The 15,128-nt window shown below is 49.1% G+C and overlaps 2 protein-coding genes across 8 annotated transcripts in view; both read left to right on the top strand.

The window, feature by feature from the left end:
- Positions 1-242: 242 nt before the first annotated feature.
- Positions 243-6,018, top strand: cep78 (centrosomal protein 78). Its single transcript, XM_027027259.2, has 16 exons — positions 243-466; positions 566-823; positions 917-1,086; positions 1,346-1,418; positions 1,511-1,614; positions 1,986-2,160; positions 2,285-2,398; positions 2,493-2,557; positions 3,068-3,158; positions 3,354-3,459; positions 3,780-3,822; positions 3,936-4,091; positions 4,394-4,471; positions 4,582-4,736; positions 4,821-4,953; positions 5,376-6,018. Exons 2-16 carry the CDS (start codon positions 568-570, stop codon positions 5,766-5,768), a joined length of 2,112 nt encoding a protein of 703 aa, XP_026883060.2. The 5' UTR covers positions 243-466; positions 566-567; the 3' UTR covers positions 5,769-6,018.
- A 413-nt stretch (positions 6,019-6,431) lies between these two features.
- cabin1 (calcineurin binding protein 1) overlaps positions 6,432-15,128 on the top strand; it is a 37,542-nt gene continuing 28,845 nt past the window's right edge. For 3 of the 7 annotated variants that reach the window (XM_035536043.1, XM_035536048.1, XM_035536049.1), the window contains exons 1-20: positions 6,432-6,499; positions 7,069-7,101; positions 7,220-7,315; positions 7,526-7,639; positions 7,741-7,875; positions 8,017-8,197; positions 8,450-8,579; positions 8,755-8,904; positions 9,150-9,601; positions 9,905-10,076; positions 10,309-10,445; positions 11,138-11,355; positions 11,433-11,505; positions 11,597-11,775; positions 11,990-12,127; positions 12,320-12,517; positions 12,603-12,845; positions 12,999-13,152; positions 13,875-13,987; positions 14,108-14,260. In XM_035536043.1, the coding sequence (XP_035391936.1) occupies positions 7,099-7,101; positions 7,220-7,315; positions 7,526-7,639; positions 7,741-7,875; positions 8,017-8,197; positions 8,450-8,579; positions 8,755-8,904; positions 9,150-9,601; positions 9,905-10,076; positions 10,309-10,445; positions 11,138-11,355; positions 11,433-11,505; positions 11,597-11,775; positions 11,990-12,127; positions 12,320-12,517; positions 12,603-12,845; positions 12,999-13,152; positions 13,875-13,987; positions 14,108-14,260 (3,039 nt within the window). In that variant the 5' untranslated portion in view covers positions 6,432-6,499; positions 7,069-7,098. The other 4 variants (XM_035536044.1, XM_035536047.1, XM_035536046.1 and 1 more) reach the window with 4 other exon arrangements.

Here is a 15,128-nt window from a genome sequence, read left to right on the forward strand (position 1 = left end):
TCACATGGAAGTGATCATGTTTAAAATAGATTTAGTACAGAACCTCTGACACTCCAAGGCCACTGCGTGTCAGGATAACGGCTGTTTCATAATGTGGAGGGGAATAATTGGGGAAATGACTTTATCGCTCCTTCGAGACTTCCTTTCTGCTTTCCTTCTTTCCTTCTGACTGTATTCCTATCTCAGCCCGCTAGGTGGCGGTGACCACGACTGTAGCCTCGCCTAGAATACCGAAGAAGAAGAAAGCCCTCCTTTTCTTCAAACGGTCGCGGTTACTACACACCAACAACAGTGGTTGACAAGGAAATTGATTTAGCTAACTTAACTAACAAATAGCCAGTACTCTTAACACGCCTAACGGCACGAAAGTGTCGTGTCGACCTAGTAAATCCTCTGTTTTAGTCCCTGTCGTTCTTCATCTTACTGACATTGGCTAGCTAGCTGGATCCTCCTTTAGCTAAATAAGGTAAGCCTCATCACATTGCTGCTTCTACTAACGTTACATGTTGGTAGTGTCGTGGACTATCCAGCTAGAGGCCAAGAGATGTGCGTTTCCTGTCTGCAGGAATGATGCCGAGCTCTGCTCAGATCCGCCAGCGAGGAGCCCAGGACTTCGGCGGTTTCTATGACTACGCGTGTGCCGCGCAGGGCTCAGCCCCCGTGCCCGCCGTGAAGGCAAGCCTGCTCCGAGGAGCGCTGGACTTTACCGGAGACGCCGTTAGCCTGCCGGACTGGACGCCCATTCTGTCAGCCTTGACCATCAACAAACATCTACAGAACGTTTCCATCAGAAGCTTCTACCTCAGCGGTCTGGGGTCACAGGGTTAGTAGTGGGAACTTGTGTCTCTAGGATTGTGGGCGTCTTAAAGGGAATAGCAAATGGGCCTCCACTGATCTGATTGTTTCGTTCCTTCAGCCTGTGGTAAGGCCTGCAGCAGAAAGAAGACTCCTGCTATCCAGTCGAAGAGTGTGACGTTGCAGCTTTGCAGAGCGCTGCAGAAGTGCATGTGTGTCTCACCATGCCTTAAGACCCTCCAGATCCACGGGCTGCCGCTGCGCGAGCGAGACCTCGGCTTGCTCACCAAGGTCTTGCGTTACATTTATGGCATTTAGCTGACACTTTTATTCCACGCGATTTACAGCTATGACTGAATACAACTTGAGGAATTGAGGGTTGATGGCATTGCTCAGAGGCACAGCAGTGGTGGGGCTTGAACTGGCAACCTTCTGATTACAAGTACCGGTACCTAGTACTAGTACCGGAAAGAGAAAAGTACTAAAGACACAAATGGTTTTTGTGAAAGAATATGTTTATTTTGTATGAATTTTTTTCCTGTCTGTTCAGGGGTTGGCCAAGAGCGTCTCTTTGGAGCATCTGTCTCTTGCTCACTGTCCAATTGCAGATCATGGACTAGAAGGTGAGTGAGGATCACTGTATGTTCATCTTAGTCAATAGCTTCATGTTATTTTAGATGACATTTTAATCTGTTTTGTTCCTTTGTAAACTCAGCTGTCTGTCAGGGTGTGAAGTATTCCACCACAATAAGGACAGTGGATTTCACTTCCTGTAATATAACCTGGAAAGGTGCTGAACACATGGCAAACATTATAAAGGTAAATCAGTTTGTTTTTCTGTTTAGTAAGTCTGTCTGCTGACACATGCCTTTGGACAGTATTTAAAGTTATATTCCTTCATCTTGGCCATCCGTTGTTTTAAGTACCCCTGTAGCACTTCTGGTATGGTATGGCTCATGGGTTTGATTCCCGAGAGAGTATGCATGCTGTTCACTGATAAAGTTTTTTATATAAATATATATATAAATATAAAATGTTATTTTTTCAAGAGAAAAGGACCTTCATTGATTTGCTAGGCATTCAAGCAATAAGTGAGAAAAAGAGCAAAAGAAACTGGAACAGAGTTCAAAAAATGCTTCTGTATGAAAGCTGTTTGTTTGTTTGTTTGTTTGTTTGTTTGTTTTTAACAGCACCAGGCAATGAGGCGGCACAGCGTGGCATGGGCGGAGTCTTTGCGGTATAGGAAGGCGGAGTTTGAGGCGATGGGAGGGCTGCGCAGGATCACGTTCAACGACAACATTCTGATTGGAGACAGAGGGGTGACAGCACTTGCTCAGGAGCTCACAGAGGACCTTTGGGTCAAAGGTCAAAATCCATAAACCATTTAACCTACAAGCAAGCACATGTGAAACAAATGAATAAATATAAGCTTAAGTTAACTGGCTTGGATGTCTAGCGTTTAGGCGATGTTTTCTTATTGATACTGTAGCGGTGGACCTTCAGAGATGCGGTATCTCTAATGAAGGTGCTCAAATCCTGGAGAAGATGCTCCGATCTAACTCCATTCTATGTGTGCTGGACATCAGGAGGAACCCACTAGTTGGTGAATCACACCCTTCAAGGCTGTGCCCCCATACAAACAGAGAAAATTGGCTTTGCCTAAAGAGCTCACGTATCTCTTTTTTCTCCTCTGTTAGATAATGAGTTGGTCAAGGCTGTGATTAAGAAAGTGCTTATGAACACCAAAGGACAAGACTCGCAGGTAACACACAGACCCCCACCTGCAAAATGCTTACGGCAGGTTTAAAAGAGTAAGCAACTCAGGAGGACGGTTTAAGTCCCAGCTGTGCTACATGCTGTACAGCGCTGGGGCGCTCCAGGAAGACGACTGGCGTGATGGGTGACGTGGTGCTTCTCTGGATGTACCACAGAGCCTGCCTGGCTGCACAGACAGTCTAGGACTCTGTCCTCCACCTTCAAGCACCTTCAGCTACTTCACAGTAATGAGCGAGTGAAAGTATGGTGGCAGCTGACGGTTAGCAAAGCCCTGCAGGAGACACCGTCTAGAGTTAACGGGCTGCGGGCGTCTCTTTAGACAAAAACGGCAGTTTTTTTTTTTACATGGACCTTTTGTTGATGAGATGCATCATTAAATGATGAAGTCAAAACCAAACATCAGAACTGAATTAAAGAATTAGCCACATTTTTAGACTTTGGATTTACGAAAGTTGATTGCTGTGGACACGGAGTGTTTCTGACTGCTGTGTTGCAGTACCTTTGGATAAAGCCTCCAGCTAAAGATGCACACGACCACTCTGGCCAGGTGACGAGGAGGGGAGCAGGAAGAGGTCACTGCAGAATGGGTATCGATGCCAAACTGCGTCTGAAGTTCACTTCTCATATCTGTAATAAGGGAAAAAGGGAAAACAATCTCTCATGCAGTTTGTTTTATTTTGGAGGTTTTTTTTTCCCCAATTCTATTCCTGTACACATCATCTGGAAGCTCGATTCCTAGCGTTTTTCTAGCAGTACTGATTTTGTGTTGCGCACGTCTTCAGAAGGTTCACGTCGGGCGTCTTCAGCGGTATGTGGGTGGAGACCGCTTCGGCCTGGCTCCTCCGCACATATCCCATGGCGCACTGCAGCACGAGCGCAACTTCAGAGGTGAGACACTGGGATATGAGCGATGTGATTGAGCTTAGGTCTTTTGCAAGCACTTCATGCCCATGTAATATTTACGGAGTTTCTGTTTAGAGGCAGATGTTTCCCAAATTATTGAACCATAAATTATTCTTCAGTTTGCTTTCTCTCTTTTTAAAATTTCGGGATATAATCCACCCTAAACGATGTCAGAGGCACTGCGTGTTAATATAGTCATGGGGCATTTGGAGTTTATTAGCATTTTTGACACACATTAGCATATTTGACATATATTAGCATAAATAAATGTATTAAGATGCACCTGTTTGTCTCTCTCATTTAAGGGGTCTTCCGCAGGGTGCCTCAACAGGAAATCAAAGTTTTCAGGTTTGGTCTCAGTTTTTGATCCCTGCGCTTAGGAAGTGCGTTTTTTCCCCAGCCTCCTGATTTGTAGTGCAAGATCTCCTGTGACATTCACCTCCTCCTGAATGTCTCCTCAGAATGCCTCCTCTGTCCGAATCACTATGGAGACAGAGAGCGAATCGGAGTCCGAGGATGCAGAGAGCTCATTGCTTAGTGTGTGTGCACGGAGACGTGAGGAAACCGTTAACAGCAGCAAGTTCAGACGTATACAGGCAGACTACAAGCGCTTACAGGTAGCATTGGAACAACTAAATAGATAAACTGTTAAAAAGACTTTGGAATTTATCAGCAAATTATCTTTGGGTTTGGCATTCCAGGGTACTTCAGTGCAGTGTTGGATAGAGAGAGATGGATATATACATTTATTTATTTATTTATTTATTTGCAGAACTCTATAAATCCACTGTGATAGCTGTTGCTTATGTCATATATAATTCACTCATTGTTCATTTGTGCAAAAGAGCAAATTGCTTTGTACGTCTCAATTCCCTTTGCTTGTCTATTTCAACAGTGTAATTCCCCATTTCATCTACAGGTGGAGCTGGAGGAATGCAGACGCAGGCTAGCAGAGGAGAGAAATGCAAGACTGGAAACCAATTCCCGTCTGGTGGAGGTACAGCAGTCCACACTGTATTTCTTTGGTCCGTATTAGCAGTTAGCCTGTAATGCCATTCTGGGGCTTTATTTGTCTCTGTCTGTTTGTTTTTGTTCTCCTTTTGCTAGCTGGAGTTGGAGAACAGTCGTCTGCGTAGTCTGAACCAGTCTCTCTCTAACGTCCACGTGAGCCACTCTGTCCTGGAGGACGAAGGTGTGCTGGACAGCATTGAGGCTTCTTTCCACAAATTCCACGCATTCCTAGACCTTCTCAAAGATGCTGGGTATTAACAAATGTTCGCGTCTCACCGTCACAATTGCAGTTAACGTTTCGCTCCTTAACACGGGATATTGACGTTTTTCCGCAGGCTGGGCCAGTTGGCGTCCATGGCTGGTATCAAGCAGGCAGACTTTGGGCTCCTGGGTCGTCCTCAGCTCTCCTCTACAGGACGAACGGGACAGGGGGACAAGGGCCTCGTGTTGAGAGCGGAGGGCACTGCTGTAGGTGGCGTTACATTACATTCACTCCAGAAAGCCGAAGGAGTGTTTTATCCGAAACACCAAACAGGAACCAGTCAGTTATTATTGCAGAGTTAGAATCAGTCACGGGTGAGGCAGCTTTCTAATGCTAAACATCACTGGAACCAGAAAATCTTAGTTACCCAAGCCATAGAGGTTTTTAAATCTAAACTTTGGTTCTCTTGTGCCTTTGAATAAATTTGCGTTTTAAATGTCATCAATTACTGTAATCACTTCTAAAACGTGTTCTTTTAGTGGCTTTTTAATATCATTCTGTTTAATTTGCATCATCATTTTAACGCTGTATTGTTGACATACGTTCATACATGGTGTAGCGAGTGCTGCTGGTTCTGCAGTGCACTTCCTCTGACGTAAAGTCCTTCCTTTCTTTCTGTGCTCCACAGCTGACGGACATCCCCCAAAGAGCCTCCAGGCTTCAGTACAGTAGACCCTCCTCTGGGGCCTCTGATGCCTCCAAGAACTCCCATTATTCCCAGGGTCCACAGGAGGCGACCCTCTTCCAAGCTGTCCGCCCTAGCACCTCCCCTCCTCCTGAGCAGCGGATCGCCTCTCCGACCCAAAGCTGCGGTGAGGTGTCTGAGAAGGGCAGGGGCATCCAGGGCCCGAAGTCCGGGAGTTCAGCCGGTAGCAGCGATGCCTCGGGTTCTTACAGAGAGGACTTCTCAGAGGACAAGGTCTCGCTGAGCTCTAGATCTTCCAGCATCTCCCAGGTTGGGTCTGGGAGGCACGCTGCCTTGGAGGTCCAGACAGATGCGGTTGGCTGGGCTGGGCTCTAGGGCCAGCTCAAATGCTGCTGTTTGGGAGGACCGGTTTCAATGCTCGGTGCCCAACAAACTTTGCCGTGATTCATTGTGAGAATTCAGACAAATCAAAAACACTGACCTGTAATAAAGAATTATCATTACAGGTCAGTGGTCAGAACATTTCTGATTGCTTTACTGTCATGCTGTTTTCCCCATGTTTTACAAGCAAGATTTGGGATAGTGAATGATTTAAAAGAATAAATACCTGGAGATAGCATGACTATAACAGTGTAGCGTCAAGTGTTGCTCCATAGTAGCCTTTACCATATCTTAATTAATACTATAAAGATTCTTGTAAGCCAAGTGTTTACTGTAGATAGCAGTTTTCTGCACACAGGGTCTTATTAATGAGGGCTTCCTTTTGTTTGTTTTTTGTTTTTCTACCACTTACACTGAAAAGTAACGTATCCATCGGTAATTTAAGCATTTTATGGTTTTACTTTTACAAATTCCTGTGCAATTGTAAGAATTGTTACCGACTTTATCAATTTGAATTGGATTAAATGACTGTACAATTCACCTGTGTTCTGCCATAATCTGTGACATCGTTACTGGGAAGCTACGCGACGTGTTATTGGCCGACCTCACTCGCGCGTGCGTCCTATTAGCCAATCATGTTTCCCGATGTTGGCTACCAGGACTTTCACTGAAGCTGCGCTACAGAACAGAGCTTGCAGTCTTTGCCGGGGAAGACTCAACAAACGGTTGAATTACTAAACCACTCTTACAATCATTTGCAGTTGTGTAAAAACGTTTTATATCCGTGTTGCACTGTTCAAAAATAAAACAAGTGCGCCGGTTTTATCTCGTTGAAAGACGCCTAATAAGATGCTCACGACGCTAGCTTGCGAAGATAGCTAATCTGTGGTAAATTGTAAACAAAGAATATCTCCATCTATGTGGAACAAACGTCGATAATAACAGGCAAAACCTGTCGGAGTACTGCGTTTATACGAGCTAACGTTACATGTACGCTCATTGTCGCTGTCTCGAAGTTTGAATGTTGCATCATTCCAGTATCTTTAATTAATAGGATAAAGGAGATCGTTAGCCAAGATAGCTAGCTAGTGGACAGTGATGTACTTTCCAGCTGTCGGCGTAAATCCTGCTAGGTTAGTTTGATAGCTAATCGTCTGTGTTATATACACAAACCCTCCTCGGTACAAGGTCACTTAAACTTGAATATAACTAGCTCGCCTTTTTGGCCTGTGCTATAGCTACAGGTGTCATGTACATTGCTAGCTTCTAATGCTGTTGTGATGTGCATTTACAGTACGTCATCATCGGTGGCGATGTTGAAAGCATGGTGAGAGATTCTCCTGAGCACTCACGCGAAGCCTTGTGTTGAATGTAAAAAAAAAAACAAACTAGCAACCCACTAAAGTTTCATACATAACGCAAGATATGATTCGCTTTCGCCGCAGATTCGGATAGCTGCCTTGAACGCAGCCTCTCAGACTGCAGACGAACATGAAGATCACTTCAGGAGTGCGAAACCCAGTCAGACTAAAGAAGCTCAGGTGAGGATTGGGCAGTAGAGTTTGCTTTACCTGTGCTGTACTGAGTACAGGTATAACCCTAATGGTAACTAGTTAATTAGATGGCCTATCCTGTCTAAGTAAATGGTCTGCTCTTTTTCTGCAAGCCCTGCTGATGTAACCTTATTAAATCACAAATGACTCTCTCTCTCAATGTCTTTTTTCCTTTTTCTGTGTGTGTATGTGTTAAAGGAGGCAGAGGCATTTGCCCTGTACCACCAAGCTCTTGACCTACAGAAGCATGACAGGATTGAGGAGTCGGCCAAAGCGTATCATGAGCTCCTCAAGACGCCGCTGCTTAAGGAGGTGTGATGCGAGGTTCTGCAGTCTTGCTCCTTTTAGTAGATTTGACTGTGTTTCTGTTAGATGGACTTTAACTACTGCTATTGCTCTGCCTTTATTAACAGGCGGTGGCATCTGAAGATGAGAAGGTTGGGCTGAAACACCCTGGGCTCATGCTGAAATACTCCACGTACAAGAACCTGGCCAGCCTCGCTGTGCTCAGGGACGATCTGAACACTGCCATGGACTTCTATGTGGAGGTGAAAGCAAGATGTCGGCGCTCTGACAGATTGAACTGCACACACAGTTTGGATATATCGGTAAACGGGCACCGTGATGCTGCATGCGGAGCTGTTCTTAGCAGCGGACGACTGAGCCCCTGGGGGGTGCTTTGTTTTTAGGCCGTCATGCTGGACTCAACGGACGTGAACGTGTGGTACAAGCTGGGTCAGGTGGCCTTGAAGAGAGTGAGCATCCCGCTGGCCCGGCACGCCTTTGAGGTGGGTTTACGCTGTAACCCGGACCACTGGCCCTGCCTCGACAGCCTCATCACCGTCCTCTACACACTCAATGATTACAGCTGTAAGTACCCCTCTGCGATTGAGTCCATCTCACTGTGTGTTTGTGTCTCTGTTGTGCTGAGCGCCAGTTTCTGCCGTGGCTGTAGCCTGTGTATACAATAGCTGTTCCATGGAATTCTTCTGGAGTACGAGATTTGATTTGAGCATGTTATGGTTTTAATTTCGGCCAGCTGTCTGACTAATACGCACTAATCGAAGCGTTGTCCTCTCTGCTGGTCTGTCGTGTGGCTTGCTGTCGGCTGTTGCTTGGCAGGTTGCCTGTACTATATCTGCAAGGCTCTGGAGAAGGACGTAGGCTATGCAAAAGGCCGTGTGTTGAAGGAGAAGATCTTCGATGAGCAGCCTTGCCTCAGACGGGACTCCATGAAGATGTTCTCCAAACTGTACGCCCTCGGTCATCTCTCCCTACCTGCATACCTATGGCCTTTTAAAGAGAGTTTACTCAAGATGCTGCACTCAGCAAAGCTTTGTAATTAAAAGGATAGGTGTGTTCAACTTGCTTCATATGTTCTGTGTGTGTGTGTGTGTGTGAGAACACCTTTTGTGTTCTCTCTGCAGTGATATGACTATTCACTACGATGAGGTAGAGGAGGAGGAAGCTCGCGGAATAGTGGAGGAGGCCATGGAGCTGCGGAGACAGAGGCAGGCGAAACTCTCCCGCCATCCCCGGCCCGACCTCAAGCTGGCGGAGCCCATCAAACGCTTCACGTGAGTCACTGCCGCTGTGAACGCTGCATGCGGCGTGCTGTCGCAGAGCTCCTGTACTGCGAAGGTGTCGGATCGCGTCTTTGCTAACGTGCTCGTTTGAATTTGTGCCGTGAACCTGTCAAAGCTCATGCAAAGCTAAACGCACAGCTTTTTGTGAAATCGGTGAAGCACCTTTTCGTTTTGGAAGCCTCGTGTACTCTTCCTTGAGGCTGACTGTTGATGTGTGGTGTGGTTTGGTCGTGCAGGTGGAAGAGTGTGGGGGAGAGCTTCCTGACCATGTACAAACACCAGAACGAGTGCCTGGTCCCACGCCCCGACTTCGGCCGGCGGGTCGACCTCTCTGAGTACCGTGATCTAGACCTCCTCCTGCAGGCTGCCCCCACTACAGCACCGGCCGTGGTTACCGTGGCGGCCCCCGCCGCCCCAGCTCCTGAGCCCCCGCAACCATCCGCGCCCCTCCCCCAGGCTGAGCCGATCGCTCCGCCCCCTGCAGCCTTGTTCAGCTCCACCTCCAGGCAGCCCCCACCCTCTGAGCCCTCTGTCCAGCCGCAGACCCCGGTCGATGCCCTGGGGCCACCGACGCAGGGCCAGAGCAGCGCAGAGCCCAGCGCTACCTATGTTGAAGCCACTGCTGTTATGAACAGCACTGCAGTGGTGGCTGTTGCTTCTGCTACTGTTGTTATTGCGGCCTCTGGTGGTTAGTATTGTCGCCTGGGGGTTGGTATTCATGTGGGGAGGGGAGGGGAACCTTTGCTATTTGAGAGCTAATTTTACAGCTTGTATCTGAATCTGCGTACAAATAGGACAGCCACAGTGTTGCTATGTCTCAGATTGCTAGACCCTCCTAAAACAGTAGAAGAACTGTGTTGTGAAATGAATGGCTTGTTTTATTGTACAGTTTTGTTTTGTTTTGTTTTTTGTTATTTTAAATGCATGACAGGAGTTTGAATTGAGACACTGTGAGGCGCACACACAGTGATTAAAAATGTTCCCCCTGCAGTTATTGACCCGAACCTGAGTGATAAAGCGAAGAAAGCCTCCAAGAGGAAGCGCATGATGGAGGACTGCGGCGAGACCGCCAAGAGGCGCTCGGCACGTGTCCGCAACACCAAGTGCAAGAAGGAAGAAAAGATCGACTTCCAGGAGCTGCTGCTTAAATTCTTGCCCTCGCGGTATGACAGCAGGCCCCTGATAAATCCACCCCGCATGACCTAGTGACCTTTAGAGAGCCTTCATCAACCCACAGTTAGAATCACAGCAACGTTCTACCACAGCACCCACAAAGCCTTTACAATCTGGCCACACCTTCCACAGGCCTTTTGTGTTGTGCGTCAGCTGTTGGTGCGAGGTTTTGTGGCCGTGTGCATGTCTGGTGAAGAGGTGTGTCTGGTCCTCGCTTCCCAGGCTGAAGAAGTTTGATGCCGATGAGGATGAAGAAAGTCTCAGTAACATTGACACCCAGAGCGAGGCCAAAGCAGGTTCCCAGATGAACCAGGGCACTGGCTCCAACCTCTCTGACTACATCAGCTCCATCGAGACAGGTATGGGGTGGGGCCTGTTTACTCGTAACCTCTGTGTACATCTAGGGTGCCCACCCCACCCAGCAGAAGAGTTTGGGTCCTGCCCTAGTCTAACACAGCTGAATATGTTTTCAGGAGTGTGTTAGAACTGAATTGTGTGAAGCAGTAGACCTCCCTTACCAGAGGTGGAGACCTCTGCTGTATATCAATTTTAAGAGATCCCTGCATTAATCACTAGATCACTGAATGCTTTGTAGACATCAGAATGAAAAGGCACAATCTTTTTTTCAGTGGTGTAATATAAACTGCTCAAAAGAAAAAAATGTACCAATATACAGCATGGTGGTAACCAGGTTACCTCCTGGCTGGGTTCTTTCAGCACATGCTCTCTGAGGTGATGTACACTCCTCAGAATGCCACTGATTTAGATGTTGCCCATGCCAAAGTTCCTCCTCCAAATACACATCCTTTTATACATGTTAAAATCTGCCTGACAACAGCACACTGGGATTCATCTTTTTATTTATATTTTTTGTACCTGACTCAGTGGAGTAGAACGTAATGAGCAAATGTTCAGGGTGGATGGCCACTCTGCGCATCTGCTCCTTACAGAAATGCAGACAAAAAACACTTGGTGTACGTGTGATTGGTTAATCTGTGAGACAGTCTTTCACATTTTAGCGCCAGTCTTGGATGTTTCCCTGTTTCTCCAGAGCACACAGAGGTACATGCCTTCCTGCTGGCCAACATGTGCAACGGTGGCATCCTGGAGCTGCTCCTGCACTACCTGAAGGTGATGGGGCAGAAGTTTCTGGAAGAGTGGCCACCTGGCCTGAGCGGTGTGTTACTGGACATGTACAACTGCTGGAGGAAGCACAGTGCCGGTCTGCCCAACCCCCTCCTCCGGGACTCCAGCAACCAGCACATCAAGGTAGTTACAAAAATGTTATGCGTGCGTTTAAGAGGGCGGAATTTCCTGATGTGTAAGTGTGTGTGTGTGTATAACAGGAAATGATGATGATGAGTCTGTCCAGTTTGGAGCTACAGTTGGAGCAGTGGGTCCTCACTAAGGGAAAGAACAGTAAGACACCACACACACACACACACACACACACACACACACACAGATGGGGTGGTAGTGTTTCATGGTAACACCTGGGTGTTTCGTCCAGTGTCTCAGAGGAAGAGCACAGCGGGTGAGCACGCGGAGCTGGATGTCCAGGAGACGCGCTTCCAGACAGACCTGTTCCTCCTCACCATGGCCTCATCGCAGAGAGACGTGTTCCAACAAGACTGGCTCCCCTTCGCCGTCCGCGTTCACTGGCTCAAAGCTCGATACCTCGCGTTTCAGGTGCCCGCCTCACCCACTCTCTGCGCTGCTGTTGCAGTTTAGCCATACCCAAAAGGGTGGAGTCAGGTGCGTCGGCTTTGACGTCCGCACTTGCATCCGCTACGTGCCCTGCCCCGTCACGTTCTGCCTCACTCGTGCAGCTCTTCGAACCCAGTCACGGTCGAGCAGTACACCGCGGGTGTGGAGGGTTCATAGTGTTCGTGTTGTGTCGCAGGGAGACATGGAGGAGGCGCTGGAGGTTTACGATGTGTGTGTGGGGCTTCTGAAGAGCCAGCCTCAGAGCGCCGATGGGGACAGACTCACCGTGTGCTTGCCCAACCTCTGTGTGGACTCGGTCATCTCTATAGAGGAGGTAGAGGACAGAGAGTGTGTTCTCACGCACGTGCGTGCGCGCGCGCACACACACACACACACACACACACACACACGGTTCAAGACATGAAGAAAAGTCTCTTTCCAGTACCCAGTTTTGTCAGATGTGAGCATCTCGATGCCTTCATGGGGTGTGTGTGTGTGTGTGTGTGTGTGTGTGTGTGTGTGTTAGATTGAGAAGAAGCTCAAGTCTTTGGAGAGGTGCCAGTCCCTTGAGGAGATTCAGAGACTGTTTGAGAGTGGCGACCACCAGGCGGTGGTGAGATTAATCCGGCCCACACTCCACTATGGCCCCGGCTCTGCTCGGCCCAAACACCTGGAGTACCTTAGCTCTGCTCCGGAGAGGCCGGCCCAGCTTCTGCTCCTGCAGGTGACGCAGCGCGATGACAGAACACGCAATACACGTATGCGCGCTGTCAGTTCACTCCTCGTGTTCCCACTCTCGTGTGTCCCAGAACTCCTTGTTGTGCATGGAAAACTTTGCACAGTGCCTGGAGAGCTCAGAAGTGGCGCTTGGCGAGGCCATGCAGCATGTGGGGACCCTGTTACCCAGCAGCCCCTCTGCCAAGGAGGAGTGGGTGGGCACAGCAACTGCTCTGTTGCGCGGGGTGGAGCGGTGCATCACGGAGCAGCCGCACCTCCTTACCAGCACGCCACCCTGCGCCAACCTACCTCGACTCGCCAACAACCTCATACAGGTGTGTGGGTGTGTGTGTTTTTGCATGGCTTCTTTTCTGTATGATTATGGTATGGTAAGACGCTAAGCACAACATTGCTGTTATGGAGTATGTGTCCGAGTATACAATCTGCGCACCTGAAGGCCTACGTGTGTGTGTTTTTACTTCCTACAGCTGATAGACTGTAGCATGGCTCTTCCTGATGACCCCAAGGAACCTCACTTCTCCTCTGTCCTGCCCTGGGTCCTCCTCCACCACCTCCTCAAGCAGGAGGAGGCTGAATTTGACTGCATGCTCCGCCAGCACCCGGCACACGAAGATGACGATGGTACGCTATGCTGTACACACGCCCCCTCCGCTCTGGATACCCTCGCGCTACACACACTCTCCACTTAAGGCTGGTGAAAAGCTGCTCAGTGGGTGGTTGTGCCGAGCCACAGGCTGCCTGCGTTCTGAGTCTGGAAGCACAGGTTCCTTTCGCCTGTGCTTTTGCTGGGCGGTCAGCTACGTGCACAGGCCCCAGCTTGGACGTGCTCATTTTTTCCTGTTGTGCTCTGGTTAATTGTCATTCAGCCGGGTTTGTTTTGCCAACAACCAGCCTGAGGGTTCTTGCCCACAGGGCCGTGTCAGGTTAATCTCCTGCATTTTTAACCTCACGCCTACACAGAGCGGAGGAACTAAAAGCTGTGGACTAATGTATTCACCATCGCCAGCCTGCCCTCTGTCTGCCTGTTAATGCTCTGGAGAGGTTTGCATGCTGGCCGATGGAAGCATCACCTCCAAGCCGTGTGTGTGTGTGTGTGTGTGTGTGTGTGTGTGTGTGTGTGTGTGTGTGTGTGTGTGTGTGTGTGTGTGTGTGTGTGTGTGTGTGTGTGCGCGCGCTTGCGTGCGCGCACATGCGCACAAGGCAGAGAGAGATGGAGAAATTCCTTGAGTGAGTTGGCAGGCAAATTGAGCGTTTGTGTCCGTTAGACTGTTGGCAACATATGGAAAGCTTGGGGTGTGTGTGTGTGTGTGTGTGTGCGCGCGTGCACTGGCCCTCCCTTCCAGATGATGACACGCCCCTCCTGCCCTCCTCTCTGATGCTGCTGAACACGGCTCATGAGTACCTGGGCCGCCGCTCCTGGTGCTGCAACTCTGATGGAGCTCTGCTGAAGTTCTTTGTGAGTCTCACCCCAAGTTCATACATCCACCACTCACTGTGCTCACACCTGGCTAACTATGCATCTTAGTCCGCAGCCATTGGTGAAGCTTGCGTGCGTGGGTGTGTGTGTGTGTGTCAGGTCCGTGTGTTGCAGGAGAAGCTAGCTGAGGGGGATTCTCTTCCGTATAAGGAGGACCTGGAGACGGCCCTAGAGCAGTGCTACTACTGCCTATACTCCTACCCCAGCAAGAAGAGCAAAGCTCGCTACCTGGAGGAGCACTCTGCCCCGCAGGTACACACACACACACACACACACACACACGTGTATGTGCGCGCACAACACAACAAAGCAGAATGCACCACCTGGTGGAGAGCTCTCCCCTGCAGGTACACACACTCACGCACAGTCCGCACAACAGGTGCGCACGCTGTCTGCCGAGTGTTGGGCCCCAGACCCACCCAACCACCCACCCCACGTTCGTTGTGTCCCCTGCCCACATACGTCGGTGCACAGTAGAGCAGCGGAAGTGTTAAGAACTCCGTCCCCCCACTCTGGCTTGTCCACATTAACCTCCCGTTTAGCCGTCAGGGCACGCAGGTGTTGTACTCGTTAGCTAACGAGCTGATGAGTGTTTCTCCAGAGTAGTTATGCAGCCGGGCAGCGCGAGACCTTACAGGGAATCACTGTGACTACTGCAGAGTGGGTCTGCAATCACGTGATCAATTCTGCCTTAGTCTGCTGCAAGCAAATTGACTATGAGGAGAGAGACACGTGTGCATATGCATGTTTTTCCTCGCTCTTTGGTTACCAGGGAAATGCTTCTCACACACACACACACAATAAGTGGAACAGTGGGGGAGAACGTGTGTGTAGGTTAATCTCTTTGCATTAGAAGCGAGGGAGAAGGGCACACTGGGGCTGAAGTGACCGATATGCTGCTACAGAAAACGTTGTGTGGCTTGTTCAGTCCAGGCCTCTAACCCAGTTAACTTCCCCATCAGAGACTCGAGCTATGTGCTCTGCTCTCTCTCCCCTTACCCGATCATCGCCTGCGCAAAGGATAAAATCTGGGGCCAAAAACTCTGAGGGTGTACAGGAAACCGTGGGTGCAAACATCTGCACAGTGAGCCTTACACATACAGGCCAAAAAAAGAAGAGA

The sequence above is a fragment of the Electrophorus electricus genome, chromosome 18, assembly GCF_013358815.1.
Source record: "Electrophorus electricus isolate fEleEle1 chromosome 18, fEleEle1.pri, whole genome shotgun sequence".
In the NCBI taxonomy this organism is placed as follows: domain Eukaryota; kingdom Metazoa; phylum Chordata; class Actinopteri; order Gymnotiformes; family Gymnotidae; genus Electrophorus; species Electrophorus electricus.

Bases quoted from the DNA above. Each gene is read 5' to 3' on its own strand.
- cep78 (XM_027027259.2), top strand. From the start codon at position 568: ATGATGCCGAGCTCTGCTCAGATCCGCCAGCGAGGAGCCCAGGACTTC. The intron at 2,558-3,067 runs GTAACACACAGA...GCTGTGTTGCAG, and splicing joins CCAAAGGACAAGACTCGCAG to TACCTTTGGATAAAGCCTCC. The intron at 4,092-4,393 runs GTAGCATTGGAA...TTTCATCTACAG, and splicing joins CAGACTACAAGCGCTTACAG to GTGGAGCTGGAGGAATGCAG.